General features: G+C 55.8%; 2 protein-coding genes across 2 annotated transcripts; both read right to left on the bottom strand.

The window, feature by feature from the left end:
- Nucleotides 1–238: 238 nt before the first annotated feature.
- BCDIN3D (BCDIN3 domain containing RNA methyltransferase) lies at nt 239–3,990 on the bottom strand. The gene is made up of 3 exons (XM_005532075.3): nt 3,921–3,990; nt 3,206–3,530; nt 239–1,745 (listed from the first exon to the last, which is right to left on the bottom strand). The coding sequence occupies exons 2-3, from the start codon at nt 3,395–3,397 to the stop codon at nt 1,149–1,151; spliced, it is 789 nt and encodes a 262-aa protein (XP_005532132.2). The 5' UTR covers nt 3,398–3,530; nt 3,921–3,990; the 3' UTR covers nt 239–1,148.
- Nucleotides 3,991–6,050: 2,060 nt separating this feature from the next.
- On the bottom strand, nt 6,051–24,292 carry FAIM2 (Fas apoptotic inhibitory molecule 2). The gene is made up of 12 exons (XM_005532006.3): nt 23,999–24,292; nt 22,309–22,489; nt 19,636–19,739; nt 19,468–19,532; nt 18,792–18,845; nt 15,377–15,427; nt 14,653–14,692; nt 13,606–13,643; nt 12,452–12,539; nt 11,757–11,852; nt 9,251–9,304; nt 6,051–7,912 (listed from the first exon to the last, which is right to left on the bottom strand). The coding sequence occupies exons 1-12, from the start codon at nt 24,011–24,013 to the stop codon at nt 7,763–7,765; spliced, it is 936 nt and encodes a 311-aa protein (XP_005532063.1). The 5' UTR covers nt 24,014–24,292; the 3' UTR covers nt 6,051–7,762.
- Nucleotides 24,293–25,431: the final 1,139 nt, after the last annotated feature.

Below are 25,431 nucleotides of genomic sequence, written 5' to 3'. Positions count from 1 at the left end.
CTCTCCCTCTGGAATGGAGCTGACCTAGAACAAGGCTGGGGACACCCCTGGGCTCCCCTTGCTCCCATCGGAGCAAGGAAAAGTGGGAGTACGTCAGAATTACCAGCTCGGTTCCCTGGCACCCCTCAGGTGCTGAAAGGAATGGGAATAAAAACAGATTAAAACGGATTAAAAACCCCAACACAGAATTTAGGATAAAATTCTATGATTTTTATTTCAAGCATATTATTCCCAAAAGCACTGTTTGGGATGAATCCCTGTCCCAGGAGAGTGGAGCCAGGAGTGCTGGGTCCAGGGAGGGGATTGTCCTGCAGGTGCCTCACCTGAGTCCTGGGAGGAGTTTTGGGTGGATTTTGGGAAAAGGTTCCTCATCCACAGGGTATCAGGCACTGGAACAGCTCCCCAGGGAATAGTGACAGCCCCAAGAAGCCAGAGCTCAGGGTGCTGGGATTTTGGGATCAGTGGGATTTTTGAGTTGTCCTGGGCCAAGAGTTGTAGCTGACGATTCTTGGAGGTCTCTTCCAACTAAGGGTACTCCATGATTCCATGATCCTTGTGGGTCCCTTTCAACTCTGATTATTCCATAATTCTGGAGGTCAGGGAGTGCTTGGACAACACCCTCAGGCACTGGGTGGGATTTTGGGATGTCTTGTGCGGGGCCAGGGGTTGGACTCAATGATCCAGGTGGGTCCCTTCCAACTCCAGATGTTCCATGACTCTGTGATAGGTCCCTTTCAGCTCTGGATATTCTACGATTCTGGAGGTCTGGGAATGTCTGGACAACTTGGGCATCAGGATTTTGGGATTAGTGGGGTTTTTTTGGGATATCCTGTGCAGGGCCAGGGGCTGGACTCAAGTGGACTTGTGAAGCCACTTCAACCAGGACATTCTACATTTCCTTGGGCATATTCCCTGTTATTCCAGGGAATATTCTTGATACACATGAAAAGCACATGTAGGAACTTGGATTCCAGGAGCACTTCCTTGAACAACCTCACAAAGCCGGTTAAAACTGTCCCAAAAGATCAGTCACAGACATTCCTTGCCTTGGATTTCCGTGGGAAGTCAAGGCCTGGTCCCAACAGAGATTTAGGAATTCCCAGATCTGCCTCCTTGCCCACGAATCCATGGATGTGCAAGGCTTTTCCTCAGTCGGAGCCCTCAGGATGGGCACTGGTGGATTTGAAGAGCAGGAGGCTCCTGTCCCAGCTGGTGCTCCCAAAGCAGCAGACGAGCTCCATGGCACATTCCTGCGTCAGGATGCGGGTGATGCTCTCGGCCATGTTCCCGTTGATCTGGAGGGATCGGAAGTGCTCGAAGTCGTCCCGGCCCAGCCTCCGGAGCCGGCGCGCGGCCGCCCGGTAACACCTCCAGGGCTGCGGCTCCACCAGCAGGAACGTGCACAGGGAGGCCAGGAGGGCCAGGAATTCCAGCAGGCCCCTGTCCCCGTGGTTCAGGTGGATCCACATGGTCACAGACATGCAGAAGCCGATGTCAAAGGAGGAGCGGCCGAAGCGCTCCAGGTAGGAGCTCAGGAATGGCTCCCTGGCCCCGGAATCCATGAAGTCCAGGTTGGCAAAGGAGATGGAGGCAGGGAAGGGGCTGCTCTGCTGGGCCTTCTGGATCAGCTCGGGATCGATGTCACAGCACAGCAGCTTCAGCTCCTTCCTGGCTCCCGCTGGCTCCAGGCTGGAATTGCTGTCCTGGAGCCCCAGGAGGTGCTGGTACAGAGCCACACTCAGCTCCTGTGGGAGGAAAGCAGGGATTCAGGGAGACCTCCCCAGAGCTTCCTCTCCATGGGTGTCCAAAGGAAAATCTGACCAAGATCAGCAGACCTGTCCTGGGAGCCCTGAGCACCTGGAGTGGAGCCTGGATCCCCAACACCAAGGGCCTGCTCCAAAAACCAGGGAATCATGGAATGATCTGGGCTGGAAGAGCTCAGCTCATCCCAGCCCTGCCATGGGACACTTTTCACCAGACCAGGTCGCTCCAAGACCCCGGAATTCCAGGTCCCCATTGTTCCTGGAATCTCTTTCCACAGTGGATACTGATGGAAAGTGAATGAATCCTTAATTAAAGGAGATTCCATGGAGCTCCTGGAGCTGCAGGCACAGGACAGGCTGGGAATGTCCTCTGGTGGTGACAGTTGCCTGCCACTGACCTGCTCCACAGGCTCACCTGGAATGGGATCTGGAATTGTCCTTTAGGTGATGCTTCAGGGGGAATTCCAAACCCTGGGAACAGCACGACTGTCCCAGTCAGGGTGGGTTTCAGGTGAGATCAATAATTCACCTGTGCTGGGCCAGGTGAGACCACACCTGGATCCAAGGCAGGCCTCTGAGGGGCTGGAACGTGTCTGGAACTGGGAATGGAGCTGGGAAAGGAGTGGAGCACCAGTCAGAGCTGGAAAATCCCTGAGAGAGCTGGGAGTCTCATGTGGGACCTCCTCGCTCTCCAACCTGGACAGAAGGTGGAGCTAGGAGACATTGGGATCTGCTTCCAGGAACAGAATGAGAGGAACCAATTCCAGAAGTTTAGGTTCGATTTTAGGGAAAATTCTTCATGGAGAGGAAAGGGCTATCTAGGACAGAGGGGGGGTGCACACTCCCGGGGGGATTTAACACATCCAGGACCGTGTTTATTCCCAGTATTCCCGTCTCTCCTCCCAGCGTGCCAGGGGAGCGACCGTCCCATCGTTCCCAGTCCTCCCTCCAACACCCTCAGCACTGCCTGCCCCAGTCCTCCCCATCTCTCCCAGTGCTCCCCCACCATTCCCATCTGCCTCCCTCGGCTCCTCCATCCCCCCCAGACCCCTGCCTTTCCCAGTATTCCCAGTTTCTCCCACCACCCTCCTTTGTTCCCCACCAGAGTTCCCAGCCTGCACCACCCCAGACCAGCGTTTCATCCAGAGCCTTTTCCATGGGCTGGATTGTTCCCCAGTGCCCCCCAGTCTGTCCCAGTGCCCCCAGTACCAGGGGACAGCCGATCTGCCCCAGTGTGTCCAGTGTCCTTCACCAGTGCCTCCCAGTATTCCCCACTACCCCACACTGGTGTCCTCCAGCCTGTACCAACGTCCCCGGGTACCCCACACCACGGCTTCCCAGTCTGCCCCAGTGTCCCCAGTACCCCAAACCGGTGCCTTCCCAGTTTCCCCCACCCTTTTCCCCCCAGGCGCCCCAAACCCGCCCGCGTGCCGCCCCCTCACCCCAGAATTGCAGCCCACATCGAGCCCGAGAAGCGGGCGGGTGGCCGCGGGGAAGAGGCTGCACAGGAGCCCTTGGGGCAGGAGGCTGACGCGCCCCTCGGGCGGGTGGAACCGGGAATAATTCGGGAAGTTCCCGTAGGGAGCCGCGCCGGGCTCGGGGCCGCGGCTCCCCCGCCTCATGGGCGCCGCCATTTTCCCGCTGTTCCCACGCGCCGGGCGGAAACCGCAACTGAAGAGAAACGTTCCGAGGCAGAAATATTCCGAGGAGGGCGACGCGGGGCAGGGATAGCGACAAGGGACAGCGCCACCAGCGCAGCCACAGCCCCTTTGGGGTGAAAAGAAGAGATTTGAGATATTTGGTGTAAAGAAGCCTGTCTGGGCCCTGCCAGGCTGCAGAGGGACAGCGCCGACCACTCGTGTCCCCTTTGAACGCTTCCCCCCCGCGTTGCCATGGCGACGCCGCCGCCCCAGCGGGGGCTCAGGCCTTGGCGGCGTTCGGCTGTTAAAATAACATGTACCTGTTACTTAACATAAAAATCATATTTTATCATATAAAACATTCATTTTGTTCAAATAACTAGCATATAAATGCTACTTATATCAACGTTATTGAAAGTATATTTAAATAATAAAAACCGATGTTATAAAATAAATACCATGCAAATGCTATACACATGCATAACAAATAAGTGTTGTTTAAATTACATATAAATACCTGATTGCACTGGGATGCCCAGGACCCCACAGGCTGCAGCTGAGAGAGGTTTGAAAGCAGAAGGAAATGAAAGTTCCCTGTTCAAGGCGGGTTTAAGGGCAGAGGGAGGTTCAGGGCCCTGGCACAGCTTTAGGGTCAGGCTGGCACAGGATTTCTTTTATTGCTGCTTTCACCCACAGCGTGAAGAGCAGAGGGCGCCTGGAGCTCACGAATGCAGGTGAAAGCCGCCTGCTCCCTGGATCGGCCCTTCTTTATTTTCATGGAATCACTAAATGGTTTGGGTGGAAAAGGACCTTAAAATCCGTTCCATGCCATGCTATGCCGTGGGCAGGGACACCTCCCACTGTCCCAGGCTGCTCCAAGCCCTGTCCAGCCTGGCCTTGGACACTTCCAGGGATGGGGCCACAGCTGCTCTGGGAAATCCATTCCAGGGCCTGCCCACCCTCACAGCCAGGAATTCCTTCCCAATATCCCATCCATCCCTGCCCTCCGGCACAGGCTGTTCAGCATCACTTCCCAGCAATCAAATTTCCACATTTTGGGTTTGACTCCTTCCCAAAAGCACAGACATGCTGCATTGGGATTTCTATTCCTGGACAATCATCCCTTCAGAGCTGATGGAGTGAGAAGGGAGTTTACATCTCCCAGTGCAGGTTCTCATTTCGAGTGGTTCACTTGTCCCTGGAGGAATTTTTTTCCTCCATTTACTCTTGTGAAAGCTCCGTCTGCTCTCCAGCACTGCAGAAAATTTCCTTGGAGCTGGAGCCCTCTCACAACTTATCCCTGATTTTTCAATTCACTGATTTTTGAATCCTGTTGTCACATAAACCAAGTGGGAAAGGGAGCAAATCCCTCATTCCAGGAGCCCTTTGGCTTTTCATTGCTCTGTGGGGGATGTTTTCCTCACTCATAACCAGAGAAGAGGTGACCTGGGCTCCATTAAACCTTTGGACCATGCCAGGATCTTCTTTATATTTTAAGGGATGAAGCAGCACCTGCACAACCAGAGCTGGAACAGGCACAGAAACAGTTTTGCAATCATTTATTAGCAATAGTCAGAGAAGATACAAAATCCTATTTACAGTGAAATCATAGGAATCCAAAGGATTTGGATACGGAGCTGGGTGAGGACTTTGGGTGGAGGGCAGCCCTCCATATCCCACCCCAGCCCCTGCTTTCCTCAGCCTCCCGAGGAACTCCAGCTCCCTGAGAGGTACAGTGCTCAGTATCCATCAGAGCTGGCTGGGATGGGATCAGTGTGGAAAATAGACCAGGACACATGCAAGGGACAAAGGGGGGCAGCAAGTTCCCCCCACCCAGGTGCCTGGAGTGGGGTCATGCCAGGTGTTCCCAACAGGAGCAGAAAAGCCAGGGTATATCAGCAGAAAGCCAGGATATATCAGCAGAAAGCCAGGATATATCAGCAGAAAGCTAGGATGCAGCAGCAGAAAAGCCAGGATGCAGCAGCAAGAAAGTTACTCCACACCAGAAGGAAAAAGAGCAATTCCAGAGCGGGCTGCAGGTTCCATGTGCTCCTCCCCAGCCCCCAGCAGGGCATTTTGGAGGAGTTTTGGGACTATTTCAGAGCCAGAGCTCATCATGGGGCTCCACACTCCTCCCTCCAAGCCTGGAAAGCACAAATCCCTGCACAAAACAGCTGTGAGCAAGGAAAGGCTTCCCAGCCAGTCTGCTGAGGGCCAGGAAATTCCCTCTTGAAACTCTCATTTCATCCACTTTTAGTGTGCCTCCCACACCATTCCCAGTCCTGCCTGCTCAGCAGTCCAAGGATTTGGTTCTCCTCAGCAGGAACCAGCAGGGCATTAACTTCCTGCTGGCATCACCTCATGGTGTCCTTCATCCCTACAACGAATTTGTCTTTGGTGGGGGTTTTTTGGTCTGATTGGAGTTTTTTGGTCTGGTTGGGGTTCTTTTGTCTGGTTGGGGTTTTTGGTCTGGTTGGGGTTTTTTGTCTTGTTGGGGTATTTGTCTGGTTGGGTTTTTTTGATCTGGTTGGGGTTTTTGGTCTGGTTTGGGTTTTTTGGTCTGGTTGGGGTTTTTTGTCTGGTTGGGGTTTTTGGTCTGGTTGGGGTTTTTTGTCTTGTTGGGGTTTTTTGTCTGGTTGGGGTTTTTGGTCTGGTTGGGGTTTTTTGTCTTGTTGGGGTTTTTTGTCTTGTTGGGGTTTTTGGTCTGGTTGGGGTTTTTTGGTCTGGTTGGGGTTTTTTGTCTGGTTGGGGTTTTTTGGGAGTGTTTTGGGGATGAAAGTAAGGGGAAGGCATCACTTGTGCTCATCAGCACAGCCACAGATGGGCTGGGGCATTTCCATTCCCTGCACAATAACTTTCCCTGGATCTTGGACACGTGTGGCAGGAGGACAGGGCATGTGCGGGGTAAAACTCAGGGCAGAAGGAGCAGGAATGTGCCGTCCCAGCGTTCTGGCAGAGCCTCTCTCCGGCAGGGATTGCTGGAGGCAGCTCTGTGACGCACTCGCCCAGCATTCCCAGCGAGATGGGAGATACGAGGTCCTATCTACAGGAAGGATCACTCTTGGAATGAGAGCAAAAGGCCCCTTATCTCCCTGGGGAGCTTTACAGTCCCAGATCAGCCAGCTGAGCCCCAAACAGGGAATGTGAGCATGGCCACGGTGGAAAGTTACCTGAGCACATCCAGAGCCCATGCTGACATCCCTGTTCGGGAGAGGAGAAGTGAAAAACAGCCGGGGAGAGGGAACATTGGTGTTCCAATGGCCTCAGTCCCTGGGAACGACCCCTTAGGAACACTAATTTGGAGCAGCCAAGACAATTCTGTGAAGGTGTCAGATCCTTAGGGTGGGTCACAGGATGCCAGCCCATTTCCCACATGGAATGGCATTTCTCAGCATGGAAACTCAGCCTCCTCCATCTCTTCTCTGCCGTTTCCTGGCAATATTCCTTCCCTGGGATCCCAGCCCCTCTGGTGAGGAGCCACACTCCAAAGAGAACCAGCACATTCCCGTGGGGAAAGGGAAAGGGAAAGGGAAAGGGAAAGGGAAAGGGAAAGGGAAAGGGAAAGGGAAAGGGAAAGGGAAAGGGAAAGGGAAAGGGAAAGGGAAAGGGAAAGGGAAAGGGAAAGGGAAAGGGAAAGGGAAAGGGAAAGGGAAAGGGAAAGGGAAAGGGAAAGGGAAAGGGAAAGGGAAAGGAAGGGGCTCAGCTCCACAGCTGGATGCAAGGGATCCAGGGGAATACTTCCTGCAGTGGCACCAGGGATGACCTCAGAGAGCTGCATGTCCTGAACAAACAGTTTCCCTGTACCTGGAGCACTGAAATCCAGCTATGTGATCCCACACTTCACGGTTCCAACAGCGGGAGCCACCAGGAATAGTGCAGAGGCCACCAAGCTCCAAAGGAATGTAGGAAACAGGGCAATGCAAGGATTCCCCACGGCTTTTCCCGTGGCTCAGCTGCTTTTCCTGCCAGGATCGAACCAAATTCCCTGCTCTGCCCTCATTGTTTTTTTTTTCACAGCACTTTCACCCCTGATGGGCAAGACTCAGAGGGCACCTCCAGCAGCTCCTGGGGCCAGGAAGGTCCTGGTCTCCTACCCCGAGTCTCAGGACTGGTTTGGGCTGGGCAGGAGTGGGGGGAGCAGAAGGGACATGACACTGAAGCCCTGCTTTGCTCTCTGGGTCACAAAGGCCTGACAGCAAATGTACAAAACTGCAGGAGGGGCCTGGGGCTCCTCGGTGCATTGGATGGACCAGAAAGGGAGGGATTGGGTCAGATTGGCAGTTTTGAACCCTTTCACCTCTGCTTTTCAATTTAACCCCTCACATTTGCCAGCACAGGGAGGATCCTGCCCTGCTGCCCTCACTCCTGGCTGGAGCCAAAGAACTGCAGGAAGAAGGAGAAAATGTAGATGATGTCCAGGTAGATATTGAGGGCTCCAAAGATGTATTCCTCAGGGCTCAGCGAGTACCGGCGGTTCCCCATCAGCATCTGCGTGTCCAGGGCCAGGAACTGGAAGGGAAAGGAGGAAACCCTGTGACAGTGACAGGGAGGTTTGGCCCAGGGATGTAAGAAGGGTTCTAATGACAGGAGAAGTCCCTGCTGCCTCCCTGGACCCAGGACAAAAGTGCAGCCCCTTTTTATGGGCTGTAACCACAATTTAAGAGTTCAGAACAAGGCACTGAATGAGCTGCGACTTTCCCCTTCCCTCATTTCCCTTATTGATAATCAAACCCCGAGTGTAACTCCCACTCCAGGCCCTCCTCCCTCAGGCTTCCTCCATCCCAAGGCCAGCTCTCCCCCCTCCTCCTCTCCCAGAGCCCACAGCTTGTTATTCCCACACTTTCCCCAGGTGGGAAACACCTGCCAGGGAACGAGGTGGTCACAGGGTGACCTGGCCCCAACAGGACATGGAGCAGCACCACCAGAAATCCCAGGCATGACTGCAATCCACCATTTTCTCCTCCCTCCCTTTCCTCCTCCTGCCATCCAGAGCTCTCCAGGGCTGCACCATCCTCCAGGAGATGCTGTTTTATCCCCCCAGAACAAATCCCAGCTGAGCTGCCCTGGCAGGGCCAGGCCAAGGCTCTGACTGATGTTTATGGGGTAATTATCAGATGTTGAAGCCTCCTTGTATTTTACAGAGGGATCTTGAGCTGTGAATCAGCATCAAGCTCCCCGAGCTCCCTTGGAGTGACTTTTATGGGTGATAAAACTGCTCCGATGCCCAACGTGCCCAATGGGCACTGCCTCGGAGCCCAGGGCAGCCCCAGGTCCCAGGCTCCAGGGAACCTCCCCAGACACCTCCCCCAGCTGAATCTCAGCACAGCACTGCCAGGACTTGCTCTGGAGCTCTGGTCTGCGGAGGGACCACCAAGCCTTTCCTTGGAGGATCCAAGGCTTTTCCCACTTGTGTAAACCTTCCTAATGCCTCTTAATCCCCAGCCTCAGCGTTCCCTATCTTTCTGCACCTCTGTGAGCCAAACTCCCAATCCTTGGCTCACTCTCACCCAGCCAGCCCCAACTCCACCATGTGGCCTCATCCCTGGATCCCCTTGCTCTGGGGCTATGCCAAGCTCAGCTCTGCCTCCTCCTCTCCAGAGGCATCTTTGGCCTGTCCCCACAATCCCTGCAGAGCAATCCAGCTGGGATTGCTCACCCCACACAGCTTGGGACTCACACCATGCCCTGCACTGGCAGCGGTATGACTGCAGCACCTCCCCTGCCAGGATCCATTCCCACTGGGATCGCTGCTCTGGGACCAATCCCTGCCCCAAGCTCTCTGCAAGGCTCCAAGCTCCTTTCCCAACCGTCTGTTTTCCCTGCTGGATCCCAGGAACAGCCACTCACCATGGTGAAGATCCCAGCCCCGAGCAGAGCGTAGATCGCGTGGAGCCACGGCACCTGAAGGACACGGACACGGGGACATTGAAACGGACACGGGTGGGAACACACGGACATGGTCAGGGGACACATGGACACAGCTGTCAGAGCTGGACAGAATGGACCACACAGGACTTCACTCCCAAGGTATTTGGCTTCCAGGTGGAGAGGGAAAGTTGGGAAAGTGCTTTAAAAGCCCAGGCCTGATTTGCAGCACTTCCAACTTCAACAGTTTCTTTGGGAATGTTTCTATGGCACAAAACAGGACACGGGGCCTCAGTTCCTCCTTCTCTGAGGCCTTTGTATCCATTTGGCTCCTCAACTTCTCCATCAGGTGTTTGTTATTCCAAACAGCACTGGGCCCCAGTGACTGTCCTGTGGAAATCATGGAATGGTTTGGGTTGGAAGGGACCTTAAAGCCCATCCAGTCCCACCCCTGCCATGGGGCAGGGACACCTCCCACTATCCCAGGCTGCTCCAAGCCCATCCAACCTGGCCTTGGACGCTTCCAGGGGTGGGGCAACCATGTGTCTCAATCCTGGAACTCTCCTGATGGGAACACTTTGGATTTATTTACCCAAACACGGCTGATCCCACTGGAAGAAACACCAGATATTCCAAGAGTCAGACGCAGCTCTAATTTGCCTGAGGGAACAGCTGGACCTGTGTCAGGGGAGGTTTGGGTTGGATATTGGGAAAAGGTTCTTCCCCCACTGGAGCAGCTCCCCAGGGCTGCCAGAGCTCCAGGAGCGTTTGGACAATGCCCAGGCACAAGGTAGGATTGTTGGGATGTCCTGAGCAGGGACAGAAGTTGGACTGGATGACCCTGGTGGGTCCCTTCCTTCTTAGGATGTTCCATGATTCTGTGATTAATTAACAAGCACAATTTAAATATATTCATCTGTGGGAGTCACAGGGGGAATTTCACTGGAATTGGGACCAAAGTTCAGCCCCTGCTGTGGCCCAGAGGAACCAGGATAAGGTACTGGTTCAACCTGAGATGGGTGCAATGAAGCCAGGACTGTCTATGCTGCTCCAGAGATTTCTGCTGCCTCTGCAGAGTCACCTCCTGCCTCCCAGGCTCATTCCCATGCTGCCTTCGACTGTGCTTATCTCAAGGAGGAGCTGTCTCTCCAGTTCATGGCTGTGCTTTGGCACTGGGAGCTGCTGCAGCCTCACATTCCCACAGGGAAGAGGAGAAGCTCAAGCCCAGACAGCCAAAATCCAAACCTTTGGAATCCCCAGGCTGGATTTGTCCAGCACCAACTCCAGGGCTGTGAACAGTGGGAATCTCCTGGAGGTCTCCCTTAGGGAATGACCCAGGGCAGAGGAGCTGGCTGGGATGGAGAGGGATTTGAGATCCCAGTAGCCTCTCAGGTGATTTATGGCACCTGCCTGGCCCCACCCCACTTCCCTCATCCATCCCTGTGTCCCAGGGGCTGCCAGGCTCTCTGGGAGTGACGCCTCCCAGGGTGAGACACCCTTGGATGCAGCCCAGCCCTGCTCCGGCATGCTTGGAAGCTGTTCCAAAATTTCCCCTGGGCACAGCTGGGGCCAGGAGTGGCTGGAGAGGCCGAAGGAAGGGGCTGCAGCTGTGCAAGGGGTTGGCAGGCCTTGGGGACACACAGGAGTGTCACTGTCCCCATGGACTTGACTCCTGAGGGTCACTCAGACCTCAGGGTGATTGCTGAGAAACTGAGCTCTGCAGGTGCCAAGTGTTAGTCCTGAGTCCAAGTCCTGCCCTGGACTTGGGACAGAGTTTAATGTGCTCATTTCCCTGGTCTTACTGAGGGAAAACTGAGGCCTGAGCAGAGGCACCTGTGCTCAGGTGAGACACCATCTGCATCCAGGGGGGCAGCACAGGAAGGGCAGAGATGTGTTGGAATGGTCCAAAGGGGGCCATGGAGCTGCTCCGAGGGCTGGAGCCAGGCTAGGAGAGCTGGGGGTGCTCACCTGGAAAGGAGAAGGATCCAGGGAGAGCTCAGAGCCCCTTGCAGGGCCTAAAGGGGCTCCTGGAGACCTGGAGAAGGACTTGGGACAAGGGATGGATGGACAGGACATGGAATGGCTTCCCACTGCCTGAGGGCAGGGTTGGATGGGACACTGGGAAAGAATTCCTCCCTGTGTGGTTGGGGAGGCCCTGGAATGGATTTCCCAGAGCAGCTGTGACTGCCCCTGGATCACTGGGAGTGTCCAAGGCCAGGCTGGAGCAGCCTGGGACAGTGGGAGGTGGCAGGGGTGGGATTGTGTGGGCTTTCAGCTCCCTCCTGACCTAAATCATTCCATGACTCCACTGCCAGGAATAGCAGGAAACATCCTCAACCCTGGGCCAGTTCCATCCTTGAGCAGTAGCCCATGGTCCATCCCAGGGAATGACCCCTTCTCTTCCATCCCCCCATGGGGGTTCCCACACATTTTTTGGGAGCTGGGCCCCCCTTCCAGTGTGCCCAGTTTGGCCCAGTTGGTCACTCACGTATTGGTAGGGCAGGATGACAGCCAGGACCAGTCCCCCCAGGAACAGCACCATGAGCAGCACGAAGAGAACGCCCTGGTACGAGGTGAAGTCGAACTGCGGACAGAAGGGAGGAATGTTCCGTTCCAGGGACTGCATCCGGGGCAGCCGGAGCTCCGAGTCCCACTGCAACTCGCTCGGAGCTGCTTCTGCCTCTCCATCCCAGCAGCCACAGAGCCAACGCTTCCCAAATCCCCATTAGTGCCACAGGGAAGGGCTCAGCTCCTGCCATGTGCCAGGAATTCCAAATCCATCACACACCTTTGTGTCCTGTATCCCACAGCCCAACCCTCCAAAATTCCCACTTTGCCACCATACAGCCTCTCCAGCCCCACTGACATCCTTAACACATCCCTATCCTCCAAAAACCCAGAATATTTCCACATGTCAGCATCTTCCAGTCCCATTTACACCTATGGCACATCCCAATCCACAAAAAACATCTCATTTTATTCCCATATATTAGCATCTTCCAGCCCCATTTACATCCCACCCCTCCCTAACACGTGTCCTGATCTACTCCAACCTTCTCGTGACATCCCCGCGTCCCTTGGGTTGGTCCTGGATCCAGAGCCCTCCAGACACTCCCAGCTCCCCCCAGCTCCCTGTCCTGCCCCAGATGTGCCCTTTCCCGAGGGAAGCTCCCACAGTCCCACCTTGCTCTGGAAGCTGAAGATGGTGACGGACAGACAGACCAGGGCAGTGATCCCAAGGCACAGCAGCACTGACTTGGTGTTGTAGTAACTGCAAAATTACCAGGAAAACCACATTTGGATCATTCCCACAGGGATGGGAAGGTGGGATTCAGACAGGCAGGAGCTTGGCAAAGAAAGCATGAATCCTATAGGCACAAACAGCAGCGGAATTATCAATATTCCACATTAATATTAAAAAAGGAAGGATAGAAAAAGCCTGGATGGGTTTTCCTGCTGTTTTGAAGGATGGAGGGAAGGCAGGAGGGTCTCCCAGAGCCCCAGAGCAGCTTGGAGCCAGTGGGCTCCAGATCCACCAATCCCACTGTCCATGGACAGACAGGGAATGGGGAGGATCCTGACTGGAAGGTACCAAAACCAGGATGACAAAAGTCACCACAGCATGAGGGGAAACCAAAGGAGCAGCCCCTGGGCTCCTGCCCAGTCTGCCTTTTGGAAGAGGGCAGGAAGGAGGGACTGCAGCAGGGACAGAGGCTGCAGACTCAGGCTGGAATGGTTTCCAGGCTGCAGCAGGATTTTGGCTGCAGTGCCAGGCTCAGCCCTTGGAAAAGCCAGTCCTGCTCTCCCTGGGGGGACTTGTGTGGGGTCACTGGAGTTTTCCCCCTGGAGCTGCTGAGGCCGCAGATTTCTTTGTCCCAGTATATCCATCACTCGCCCTGGATCATGTCCCTCTCTCCAGGCATCCACGTGAGCCAGGAGCAGATTTCCCAGTGCAAATAAGGAGGAGGCAACAGGCTGTGGGATACAAATTCCTGAAACTGCTGGAAAAAATTCCTTGGCTCACTACAGCCCCACCTGCCTGGGACATGTCCAGTGAGAAATGTGGGATCACTGTGTGGTCCCCTCCAGCCCATGCAGGTGCTGCCCTGTCCCAGCCTTCCGTGCCTCTCTGGCAGGATTTGGGATGAGGGAATCCCCCAGTGCTGCCTCCCTCAGGACAGGGACAGGCCTTGGAAAACTTCCTTAGAAAGTGTTTTCACAGGGAAGCTCCAGCTTTGTGTGGCTGCTGGGAGCCCCAGACAGCTCAGGTGGCCCAGGTACCTCAGGAAATGGGGAATTTTTTTCAGGAACAGGACACAGGACAGTTCCCAACTCACCTGGAGAGCATCGCAGTGAGATAAGCCATGGACAGGGTCTGGGGTGAAACAGAGCCTGGTTAGTGCCCTCATATCCTGAGACACCACAGGAAATCCCTCAGTCCCAGAGAAAAGGGCAGGGAAGCCTCTCAGGAGAAGGAATTCTGGCAGCATTTGGAACCCTCCAGTGACTGATAGCGAGAGGAGTGGGCAGAGGGAGGGCAAAGGGCACAGGAGCATCCGCTGCTCCTGCATCCCTCCCTCACAGGACCCCGCTCCCATCCCACATTCCAGCTCCCATCCAACATTCCCGCTCCCATCCCACATTCCAGCTCCCATCCCACATTCCCGCTCCCATCCAACATTCCAGCTCCCATCCCACATTCCAGCTCCCATCCCACATTCCCGCTCCCATCCAACATTCCCGCTCCCATCCCACATTCCCGCTCCCATCCCACATTCCCGCTCCCATCCAACATTCCAGCTCCCATCCCACATTCCCGCTCCCATCCCACATTCCCGCTCCCATCCCACATTCCCGCTCCCATCCAACATTCCAGCTCCCATCCAACATTCCAGCTCCCATCCAACATTCCCGCTCCCATCCAACATTCCCGCTCCCATCCAACATTCCCGCTCCCATCCCACATTCCAGCTCCCATCCAACATTCCCGCTCCCATCCCACATTCCCGCTCCCATCCAACATTCCCGCTCCCATCCCACATTCCCGCTCCCATCCCACATTCCAGCTCCCATCCCAGCACATCTCAGCTCCCACCCATTACCACTCCAGTTTCTACCCCAGTTCCCATCCTGGTTCCCATCCCAGTTCTCACCCCAGCTCCAATCCCAGTTCCCAGCAGACTCCACAATTATTTTTTGCAATTTTTAAACAGAGGCTCCCTTTTTTCCAGCTTCTCCCATCCCAGCACAACCATAGCTCCTCAGCCCAAGCATAGGATAAGAAGAGGATGAAATTTCCACTTTTCCCCAGGAATGGCAGCCCTATGCATGTCCTTGGAGCCACTCTGACCCCAGGACCCACTCAGACCAAATGTGCTACTCACAAAGATGCTGAGCAGGATCAGATTCCATGGGAAGTATCTCCTGCAAAGGAAACAGGGGCTGTGCCAGGGAATCAGTGACCATGAGGGTAATTCGTTCCTGTGAGAGTAATTAATGACCCTGCTGGGCAATTAATGTCCATGCTGGTAAATAGTGCCTGGTGCACAAGTACCAGGGGTGGTGCTGGGCACAGTCACCCTGCTGGGAGACACAGGGTATTTGGGGTCCTCCTGGGCCAGCAGGACAAAGGTCCCAGGATATTCCTGCTCCACTGGGGGCTGACAGGAACATCCTCTGGAATGTTTAATACCTAGAATCCAGAGCTGCAAACGACAGTTTCTGCTGCAAAGTCACAGCTGCAGTTGGACTCCTGAGGTGCTGCAACCCAAGGCTGTCTCAGGCCTGAACAGCTGTTTCCAGCATCTGGAACAGGTTTCCCAGAGCAGCTGTGGCTGCCCCATCCCTGGAAGTGTCCAAGGCCAGCTCGGATGGGACTTGGAGCAGCCTGGGATAGTGGGAGATGTCCCTATCCATGGCAGGGGTGGCACTGGATGGGCTTTAAGGTTCTTTCCAAACCAAACCATTCCATGATCCCATGGAAACACAGCAGCTGCATCCCGGTGCTGGCACAGCTCCATCCCTGTCCCATAACAAGGCTGGAAACCTGAGGAAAACATTCCTGCTGCATTCCCCAGGCTGTCCCAGATCCCAGAGCAATCCCTTTACCTGGGCCCAGAGCAGCAGGCGAGGATCAGGTAGGTGACAAAGAAAACGGCACTGCAAGGAGAGAGGGAGAGTTCAGGGGGAGAAAACCAGCCTGGGATGGTGGTGCAGGGGAGAATTCCCACAGGATGGGGGTGCTGGAAGTGCAAACACCCGGCAGCCATGGATCAAGGTGGTTCCTACCCCTGGTCCCTCTCACTAAGTTCCTTCCTGCCCTCAGGGGCCTCCTCTGCATGTGCCATCCCCAACGTGGGACAAAACATCCCTGGAAAAGCTGAGGGCTGGATTTAGAGCAGAGCCAAGGGCAGGTTCAGATCCTGGAGAGCACCAAAGTGTGTTAATGACAAACAGGGCAGGAACCAGATTTGCGTTGGCTCTTAGGAAACATTCCTTCATGGAAAGGGAGGTCAGGCATTGGAAGGGGCTGCCCAGGCAGTGGTGGAATCCTATCCTTGGAAGTGTCCAAAATCTTGTGGATAAGGTAGTGGGGGACATGGCCAGTGGTGAGTGGAGAGTTGATGGTTGAACTTGATGACCTCCAGGGGCTTTTCCAACTTTCATGATTCCAAGATTCCATGATTCTGTGAGTTTCTCACGTGGAGATGCCAGGCTTTGCCCCTCATTTCCAAAGCCTTTCCAGCTTGGTGGTGGGAAAGCTGGAGGTTCTTAAACCAAGGGCTGGAAAAGTGACCAGTGTCAGGCAGGGCTGGAAGGGCTGTGCTGGAGGAGGGGGCTGCTCCCATGGTACATCCCTCCAGGAATGGGAAGTTTTGGACTTTCCATCCCTGGAAGTGCCCAAGGCCAGGCTGGACAGGGCTTGAAGTAACCTGGGATAGTGGGAGGTGTCCCTGCCCATGGCAGGGGTAGCACTGGATGGACTTTAAGGTCCCTCCAACCTAACCCAGTCCAGGATTCTGCTGCAGGAATGCTTGAGGAAGAGCCCAGGGCAGGGAAGGGCTAAGGGAATAGCTCAGGACAGGAGGAGCTGCTCTGGGAAGGGCTCAGGGCAGGAGGAGCCATTCAGAAAAGTGATCAGGGATAAGCCCAGGGCAGGAGGATCCTCCTGGCTCAGCAGAGCCAAATGCCCCGCCCAGGTCAGGAAGTTTTTGTCTCCCAGGATTCGAGCCTTCTCAAAGCACAGTAGCCCTAGAGCTGAGGGAGGCTCTCCTGCCTGAAGCTGGGTGTTTTTCCAGGCTCTGGAAGCCGCTCCCCTGCTTTCCCCGGCAGCTGGAGCAGCGGTTCCGGATGTGCCGATGGCGCCCGATAGCCGCTGACCCTTGGCCAAGGCAGGCAGGTGATGGCAGAGCCCAGGGCCATGAGCAGGGCACAGAGATAAAGCCAGGCCCAGATCTCCCACTGGGAAACCAGGAAAGCCAGACTGGACACGGCTGAGCAGCTGGAAAGAGACTGTCGGGAGCACAGAGCCAGTGGAGTTGTCCATCCCCTGTCTGCTCTGGATTTATTCCTGCTGAGGTGCCACCACAGCAGTCAGAAAACATCCTGGTTTATTTTACAGAGGCCTCTGGTTAGGAAGGAGATCCAGGCATGGAGCAGGAAAAACATTTGGAGAGAGTGGAATGGAGGGAAGGACTTGGGTCACTGGGTAGTGAAAAAACAAAGTCACGGAATGGCCTGGGTGAGAAGGGACCTTAAAATCCATCCCATCCCACCCCAGGGCAGGGACACCTCCCACTGTCCCAGGCTGCTCCAAACCCTGTCCAGCCTGGTCTTGGACACTTCCAGGGATGGGGCCACAGCTGCTCTGGGAAATCCATTCCAGGGCCTGCCCACCCTCACAGCCAGGAATTCCTTCCCAATATCCCATCCATCCCTGCCCTCCGGCACCGAGAAGCCATTCCCTGTGTCCTGCCCTTCCATCCCTTGTCCCAAGTCCCTCTCCAGCTCTCCTGGAGCCCCTTCAGGCCCTGGAAGGGGCTCCAAGGTCTTCTTTCCCTTCTTCTTTCCAGGTGAACACCCCCAGCTGTCCCAGCCTGGTTCCAGAGGGGCTCCTGCCCTTGGAGCAGCTCCGTGGCCTCCTCTGGACTGGCTCCAGCAGCTCCTCATCCTTCTTGTGCTGGGCCCCAGGGCTGGAGCAGTTCTGCAGGTGGGGTCTCACCTGAGCACAGGGGGACAACGACCAGGGGGAATTTCCTCCAGGGCAGAGCCCCCCTCAGCTGCCCCATGGGTGTTCCCACTGGAAAATAGGAGGGAATAAACTCCATCTGGGCAGGGAGCTGGAAAAGGTAACCCCAGAGGCCAAGGTGGGGACCTGAGCACGGCTGAGCCTCCTCTCCCTGTCCCCTGTGAGGTGACACTGCCTCTCCAACCCCAGCTGCCCTCTGGAGCACCTTTGGTTCCCTCCTGGTGCCACGGAGCTGCCAGATGCTCCCATTCCTGCTGTTTGAAGGCTTTTCCCAGGTGATATAAGCCGGTATCTCATCTCCTGGTTTGGGCATGAACTGATTGAAGCTGAGTTCACCTCACACTTAATGGGCAGCACTGACCCCGCCAGCAGCCCAGAAACCATAGATCCAGAAGATCCCAGCACATGGAAGCTCCATTCTAGGCTGGTCTGGGGGGCCAAGGAATGGCATCCCAACTTCAGAGCTTTGGGATGGCACCCCAGGAGTTACAGTCCCACTCAGACATGGCCAGGAACATCCCAACACCCCAAATCCACTGGATATTATGTAATGGAAACCCCAGCAACCACCTGGCTTCCAAGGGGAAAATCTCAAAATTCATCCCCCTGAATTTGGTATCCTGAACATCCTTCCAGGTGTCACATATGGGGTTCTACAGTGTTCTCCTGGATGCTCTGCAAGGAGATCCTTGGAGCTTCCCAGGGCATATTCCCAAAATCAAGCCTCTAAGGTACCCTGAACATCCTTCCAGGTCTCACGTGGGAACTTCTACACTGTTCCCCTGGAAACTCCCCAGTTTTCTCCTGTTTTCCCTAGGAAATACTCAGGTATTTGCTTCCAGCCTGGTTTCTAGAGCCATTTTTGGAAAAGCATTCAGAGTTTGCCTCTCTCACGTCTCTTGCTCATTCAGGTGAGATTTTCCATCTGCTCACCTCACGATCACCCATGGATTGTTTGTCCAGAGCAGCTGTGGCTGCCCCATCCCTGGCAGTGCCCAAGGCTGGGTTGGACAGGGCTTGGAGCAGCCTGGGGCAGTGGGAGATGTCCCTGTCCATGGCAGGGGTGGCATGGGGTGAGCTTTAAGGTCCCTCCCAACCCAACACATTCCATGATTCCATGACCTTCCCCAGTTGCCCCCAGATGCTTTGGAGTTATTCTTCACATGCAGGACAGGGAAGTGTTTGGGAAGTGTTGGAGACCCTTCCCACATCCCCACAGCCCCATCCAGTCTGTCTGAAGCACACAAGGCTGCAGGAAAAGCCAGGGATACTCACTAGGAAGCCCAGTACCAGGCAGAGTGGGTCTGGATGTAGCCCTTGACCGGTTCACTGCAAGACAGAAGGAAAGATCCTGAGCAGGAAAAATGCAATCCCTCACAAATCCCTGCTCACTGAACCCCAGGAACAGCCCTAGCATGGGGATTAAAAACCCAGCCCTGGGTGAACCCCCTCAGCAGCCTAAGCCTGTGGAGAGGAATTCCAGCTGCCAGGTGGGAAGGGCAGTGCTGGTCCCCCAGTTCCACACCAGATCTGGCCGGGAATGGCTCCCACAGGGGATTAGGGAGCCCAAATCCTCAGGCTGGCAGTGATCCATTATTTATTCTGGAGGCAACATGAGCCACACACACCCGGAGCGCTCGGTCATCCGAGCTGGAGAGGGGGATGAGCAGGGGAGGGAACCCAGCCCCTGGAGCTGGGATCTGGTAACTCCCACAGGGAAAACCCAGCAGTTACTGCCCAAGAGCATCAGCCCAGGGCATCACCCAGGATGGATGATCCAACCCCGAGCGTGGGTGGGAATGGAAGCAAAAGGACTGAGTGACCTCTGAGTGTTCCCTCAGCTTTGCTTTTCAATTGGAATACTCAGAAAAAAATTCCAGGTGTGACACAACCCCCAGGAACCTGCCCAGGGCCTGGGTCCCAGGTGGCTCAGGACACACCCAGAACCTACCAGAAGGTGAAGAAAGCCACGATGACAACAGTGACCAGGAGCTGGACCATCAGGATGGCATAAACCTGCAGGGAGAGGTGATCCATGGATCCCAGAATCCAGCCCCTCCAAGGGCTGGGGGCTCCAGCTCTGCCAGCCTGGAGGACAAGGGACGTGTTCCTCCCTCACCTTCCTGATGAACACCCTGCGCACGTTCTGGTCGTCCCAGCTGAAGGTCGTGAGCAGCTCCGTGTCCCCCGGGTACCCCCCGCTGCCGTAGCTTGGGCTGGTGCCTGCAGAGAGGCCAAAGAGAGCAGCTCCCACCCCAATTCCCCCCCAGCTGCCAGAACCTGACCCCAGGGAGCAATCCCAGCTCAGGTGCCCCAAATTCCCAGGTGTTCCTCTGCTCCCTTCTCACTCCTGAGGTTCCTTAGGACCATCCCTGGGAACAGAGTGAACGTTCCCACAAACCATCCTAACACCAATCTTAATCCTTGTCTGAGGAAACACCAAATCTTCCACAGCAATTGGAGGGCTGGGATCATCCCTTGATTTCCCTTCACTGGATATTAAAGCATCCCCAGAGCAGCCATGACTCAGCATTCCCAGCGGGAATTCCCTCTCCTGAGCCGTGTTTGCATCGTGGCTTTTGTCAACAATGTCCCTGCTCTGAGAGCAGCTCCTGGCAGCTCCCTGAGCTCCATCCCTCAATCCTATTTCCACACAGGGACTCAGGGAACAGTTAAACACCGAGCAAAAGGTAGAAACAGCTCCAGCGCCACCAGTGAGAAAAATCTTCTCCCACATCACCACACAAGTCATCTCTGCTTTGCCAAAACAGGAACTCCTGTTGCTGCTTTTCCCTACCCCATCCCAGGAAGTGCCCAAGGCCAGGTTGGATGGGCTTGGAGCAGCCTGGGATAGTGGAAGGTGTCCCTGCCCATGGCAGGGTGTGGGACAGGATGAGCTTTAAGGACCCTTCCCACCCAAACCATTCCATGATTCCATGATCATTCTGTGCCCTCTCAGCTTCCCTTGCTGATGTCCCCTCCTGTGTCACTGAAGTTCTCCCTGCTGGGTTTCCACAGAAGGATTTTTGTGTCATTTTCCTGCATTTCATTCCTGTCCCTGCCTGGTCCACAGACACTTCCCCTCCTCCTGAAGCTCAAGGATACCCAAATCCTTCAGGAAGAACCCTCTCAATCTCAGAGCAGACACCAGGAAAACCAAACTCAAGGTCCTGATCCTGAATTTCTCCTGTTTTCCTGGTCAAAAGTTGCTCATTTGAAATGAAGGAGCCTCACTTAGGTGCACCCATCAGGAAATAAGTCCTTGGTTCTGTTCTGTTGTCAATAAATCCTTTGGTCCTTCCTCCCTGCCCCACTGGAGCTGAACCTTCTGTGTGTTCTCCTGGATCCCTCATCCAGCCCACAGTACCTGGGGCCTCCAGAATCCCTGGGACACTTCCAAGCCTCCTGCACCAAAGCAGTGCCAGCCCCTAAACACACAATTAACACCTAAACACCCAGCTGGCACCTCAGGCCCTCCGAGGAACTGAAGGGTTTTAGCCTCCTCCCTCCCTGGCAGTGTCCCCAGCATCCTGAGGGCTTTATCCTCCTCCCTCCTGGTGTCCCCACAGCTGTCCCCCCACCCAAGGCCAGAGCAGGACAGTTCATTGGCACAGAAACAACCCCAAATCCACAGCCCTTCTCTCCAGGTGCTCCCAGTAAAGTGTGAGACATCCCATGGAGTGGGTTTCTCACCTGGAGACCCCAAATACCCCATCCCACCCCCTAAACCCAAAATACCCTATCCCACCCCATTTGGGCCTCACCCACCTTAATTCATCACAACAGCAGAAAAGTCCAGATGATCCCCAGAGCCACCTGGGGGGGATTTATCCCCTCTGTTCCTTAGGGAAAAGGCTGAGAAACCATTGGAATATTGCACAGACATACCAGTTTATGTTTTCACTCCTTCCCCAAGCATCCCATCCCTGCAGCTGGATGAACAGACAGCAAAGGATGGAGCAGGGCAGGGGCTCAGGAGTCCCTAAATCCCATCCTTCCAGCGTTTTCTCTAGCTGGAACTGTGCTGAGTGAGCACTTAGCCACCCCCAGGGTCACTTCCCATTCTGATCCAGCCCCACTTGGAAGCCTGAAGCCATTCCCTGGGCATAGCTGGGGCATTGTCCTGTGCTACAGCCCCGCAGAAGCTTCAGGGAGCTTCTGGGTGTTGGAAAAGCTGTTGGTTTGCCCAGGAATGGCCACAGGGATGCTGGAACAATCCAGCCTTTGGCTCCAGTCATGTCCCAGCCTCCCTGGCTCTGCCACCAGCCGCCAACAGCTACACTCAGGGCTGTGACACCGATTGTGACACCAATTGTGCCACCTCAGCTGCTCTGAGAGCTGGGGCTGAGCTGAAGTTGCAGGAGGGGGTGGGGGGATCCCTGCAGCTGCTCCGGGACTTTCTCTCCAGCCCTGGGAGCTGGGATCACCCAGGGCAGTGAGCTGGTAGTGGGGATTTCTCCCACCATGGGACTGGGAAGGAGTTGACTCCCACATCTGGAAAGGGGTGAGGCTTCTGGGATGGCTGGAGTGGCTTTTATTTACAGATATGAACTTTTATCTGCAGATGGAGACTTTGATGTGTAGATGGAGATGCTCATGGGTAGATGGAGATTTTTATACATTGATAAATACTCTCCTGTGCAGACAGAGGCTCACAGCTCACGGCTGCAGCTCTGCCCTGGGCCACATTGGGCACCACCTGATCCCCCTCTTATGCCGGTTCCCCCTCTCCTCTCCAATCCTGGGGGGGATCTCTGCCCCCTCTCCCCAGTACAGCCATGGCAGGACTTACTGGGATCCACGTAAGCCCAGCTGGGGTGGAGCGGGGCTGCCGGCGGGGCAGGGAAAGGCCCGGATTTCATCCCTTCTCCTGCTGTCGCCTCCTCATAGGACGGGGGAGCCGGGGGGGCTGTGGCATTGTCCTTCTTGTCTCCCTGGCCCTCAGAGCTGGGGGGTTTGCTGGTCACGGAGAGCTGCACAGAAAGGGGCAAAAAGAGAGAGATCTGAATAAAACCAGCCCAGAAAACACCCTGAATGAGAACCTGGCACGGACAGGTTCTGGAGAAGGGGTCAGGAACTGGGAGACCCAGCCATTCCTGGGGACTGGACATGGGCCCATCCCTGCACCCCTGGGAAGGGGCATCCATGACTGAGGGGAGAAGGGAAAGCCCCTGAGGTGTTAATTGGGATGAGAAGTTCCAGGCAGGGAGGTCTAAGAGGAGACACAGAGCCCCCGCAGTGCCTCAGGCTCAACGTGACACCAAAAACATCCAAGGAATTCTCTGCTTCTCATCAAATTTCCTACATTGCTCCTTAAAAAGAGCTTTTAGTTCCTGGGCAGAAAACCTTGAACTCTTCATTCCCGTTTACACCCATTTTGAGGGCTTGCTCCCAGGAATGCTCTGGTTTGTCCCTCCAGAATTTTCTCTTTCCTCTCTGCCCGTGTGGAGGCTCAGGTCTGCTGCTTCCCAGCATTCAGAGGACTTGGGATAGCAGCAAGGAGCCAGCCTGGGGCCACCTGAGCACTCGCCTCTCCTTGGGAACATGATCCCTTTAACCTTCCAAATCAGCCTGGGATAAGCTGTCAGCCTGGGCTCCTCTGCTGCCCATGGAGCCAGCTCAACCCCAGGAATGGCATCCCCCAGATCCCCGGGATGCGGGGCTGGAATCACAGTGAACCCCAAACCAAGCAGTCATTTACTGAGCCCAGTGAGAAGGGCTTCAATTGAAGGGGTCACAGGCCCTGAAAGCACAGGAGAGGCCAGGCTGCGATGTGTCCCACGGGCAGATCCCGCTGTGCCACCTCCCCTGCCAGCCCCCAGGGACTGTCCTTCCCTGTCCCTTCTGTTTAGGGGGCCGAGATCATGCAAGCCCCCTCCCCACCCCCCCACCCCCCCCAGATAAGCAAGGAGATCAAGAGGGATGGAGCTGCATCCAGAGCGTTGCCATGGCAATGGTGCATGAGCTGGCAGAGGATACACAACCCCCCCTCCCCGGTCTGAGAGCATTGAAGAACCCCAAAATCCCCAAAATCCCGAGCCCCTGTGTCGGGCAGGAGGTGCTCGGGGAAGTTCCGGGCACTGCCAGGTGGGGACAGGGATGGGACAGCACAAACACCTCACGGAGCCCCCCGGCATCCAGGATGGGAGGGGCAGGGGGAAATACGGCCACAGGTCCCACTGGGTTTGAGCTGGGCATCCATCACCCCTAAACCAGCCCCCAAACCCCAAAAACAACCCCAAACCAGCCTCTAATCCCAAATCACCCCTAAACCAGCCCCCAACCCCAAAACCAGCCCCCCAGCTTCTTCCACCCCCTAGCCCCTTCCTCCCCCATGGCAGGGTTCCTGCACGGGTACCCAGCTCCCCCCTCCACCATCGTTTTATTCCTTCAATCCCTTTCCTCCACCCCTCTTTCCTCCTCCGAACCCGCCGTTATGCAACAGGGACGGGCTCATCCTGCCCGCTCCGGCCTCCTCCTACCTTTCCCTGGGTCATGGCTCCTGCCGCGGGAGGGCTCGGGATGGAGCTGGGTGCAGGGTCCCTTCCAGCCCTTCTCCTGGCAAGTGTCGGGGCTGGATGCGGCCGCCGCAGCCCCCGCAGCCGCAGCCTTCACCTTCCAGCAACGTCCCCGGAGCAGCGGGCGCTGCAGGCAGGGCTGTACCATTCCCAGCCCGCGGCACAGGGGAGCCGGGAAAGGCAGCGATGGGATGGGATGGGGAGGATAGAGACAGGTTCAGGATGGGGGGGATGCGGGGATGGGCTTAGGGATGGAGAGGATGCAGGGATGGGATGGGATGGGATGGGGAGGATGCAGGGTTGGGATGGGGAGGATGCAGGGATGGGATGGGGAGGATGCAGGGATGGGATAGGATGGGATGGGGAGGATGCAGGGATGGGATGGGGAGGATGCAGGGATGGGATGGGGAGGATGCAGGGATGGGATGGGGAGGATGCAGGGATGGGATGGGGACAATGGACAGACACGGCACCCAGGAGGGTGAAGGCTTAGGGTCAGGAATGAGGAGGGTGCACGGATGGGGAGGATGTGGGGATTCAGGGAAAGGGATAATCCAGGGTTAGGGAGGATGTGGGGATCCAGGAACAGGGATGATCCAGGTTTGGGGAGGACGCAGGGACAGAGTCCCACCCCACAGCTGGGAAGCAGCTGCCCCAGTGCTGCTGAAGCTCAGGACTGGGATTTGAAAAGGGAGGGAGACTCTGAGGAGCCTTTGCTGCAGCCTCTCTGCTGCTGCCTCAGAACCGACCATGGGAACAGCTCCCAAATGTCCTGGGGGTGCTGCGGGGGGCTGGAGGCTGCAGAGGAACACGAGGGGACGGCCTGGGCCGGGCTCGGATGGAAAGCAGGAGGGAGGAATCCCACACTGGACAGGGCATGGAGAGAACACGGCTCCTGTGTCCCGCTCTTGTCCCCTCGGGGCCGCTGCAGCCCCAGGGAGGCACAGCAGGGTCTGGAGGCACCCCCTGGGCAGATTATTGATCAATGTTATTGATCCAAGCCCATGGGCAGGAGCGGAATGGGGATCCCCCAGCCCAGGGCACACCCAGGGGAAGGGGCACTGAGGGAATCAGGGAATTTTCACTGCTGTGACAGGGTCTGGGGGTGAAATACAGCCTGCGGGCACAGGGGGACAGGGACATGTGCTCTTGTGCCACAGGCAGCCCGACATGGGAAACAATTGTCCCTTTTGAAGGGTGAAGTGGTTTCCATGCACCCAGGAGAGAGGAAGGAACAATGGAAACACAGCCCAGGCTCCACCTGGACCCCAGGAGAGAGGATGAAGAGGAATGGGAGCTCTCTGTTCCCTCAAAATGGGACAATTTAGAGCTGAGACCCTCTATCCCCCCTCCAGCCCCTCCTCAGCCCCTTCCAGTCACTCCTGAGTTTGCCACGT

This window comes from Pseudopodoces humilis, chromosome 32, assembly GCF_049639895.1.
Source record: "Pseudopodoces humilis isolate 2021_Gansu_Grassland_sample_001 chromosome 32, ASM4963989v1, whole genome shotgun sequence".
NCBI lineage: Eukaryota > Metazoa > Chordata > Aves > Passeriformes > Paridae > Pseudopodoces > Pseudopodoces humilis.
This window is presented reverse-complemented; position numbering and strand designations above follow the sequence as displayed.

Excerpts from the sequence above, each read along its gene's own strand:
- FAIM2 (XM_005532006.3), bottom strand. Across the intron at positions 14,693-15,376 it reads GCCTGCTGCTCTGGGCCCAG|GAGATACTTCCCATGGAATC; the intron begins GTAAAGGGATTG and ends TTTCCTTTGCAG. Across the intron at positions 13,644-14,652 it reads TGATCCTGCTCAGCATCTTT|ACCCTGTCCATGGCTTATCT; the intron begins GTGAGTAGCACA and ends GTTTCACCCCAG.
- BCDIN3D (XM_005532075.3), bottom strand. The coding sequence starts at position 3,397 with ATGGCGGCGCCCATGAGGCGGGGGAGCCGCGGCCCCGAGCCCGGCGCG. Across the intron at positions 1,746-3,205 it reads ATGTGGGCTGCAATTCTGGG|GAGCTGAGTGTGGCTCTGTA; the intron begins GTGAGGGGGCGG and ends TTCCTCCCACAG.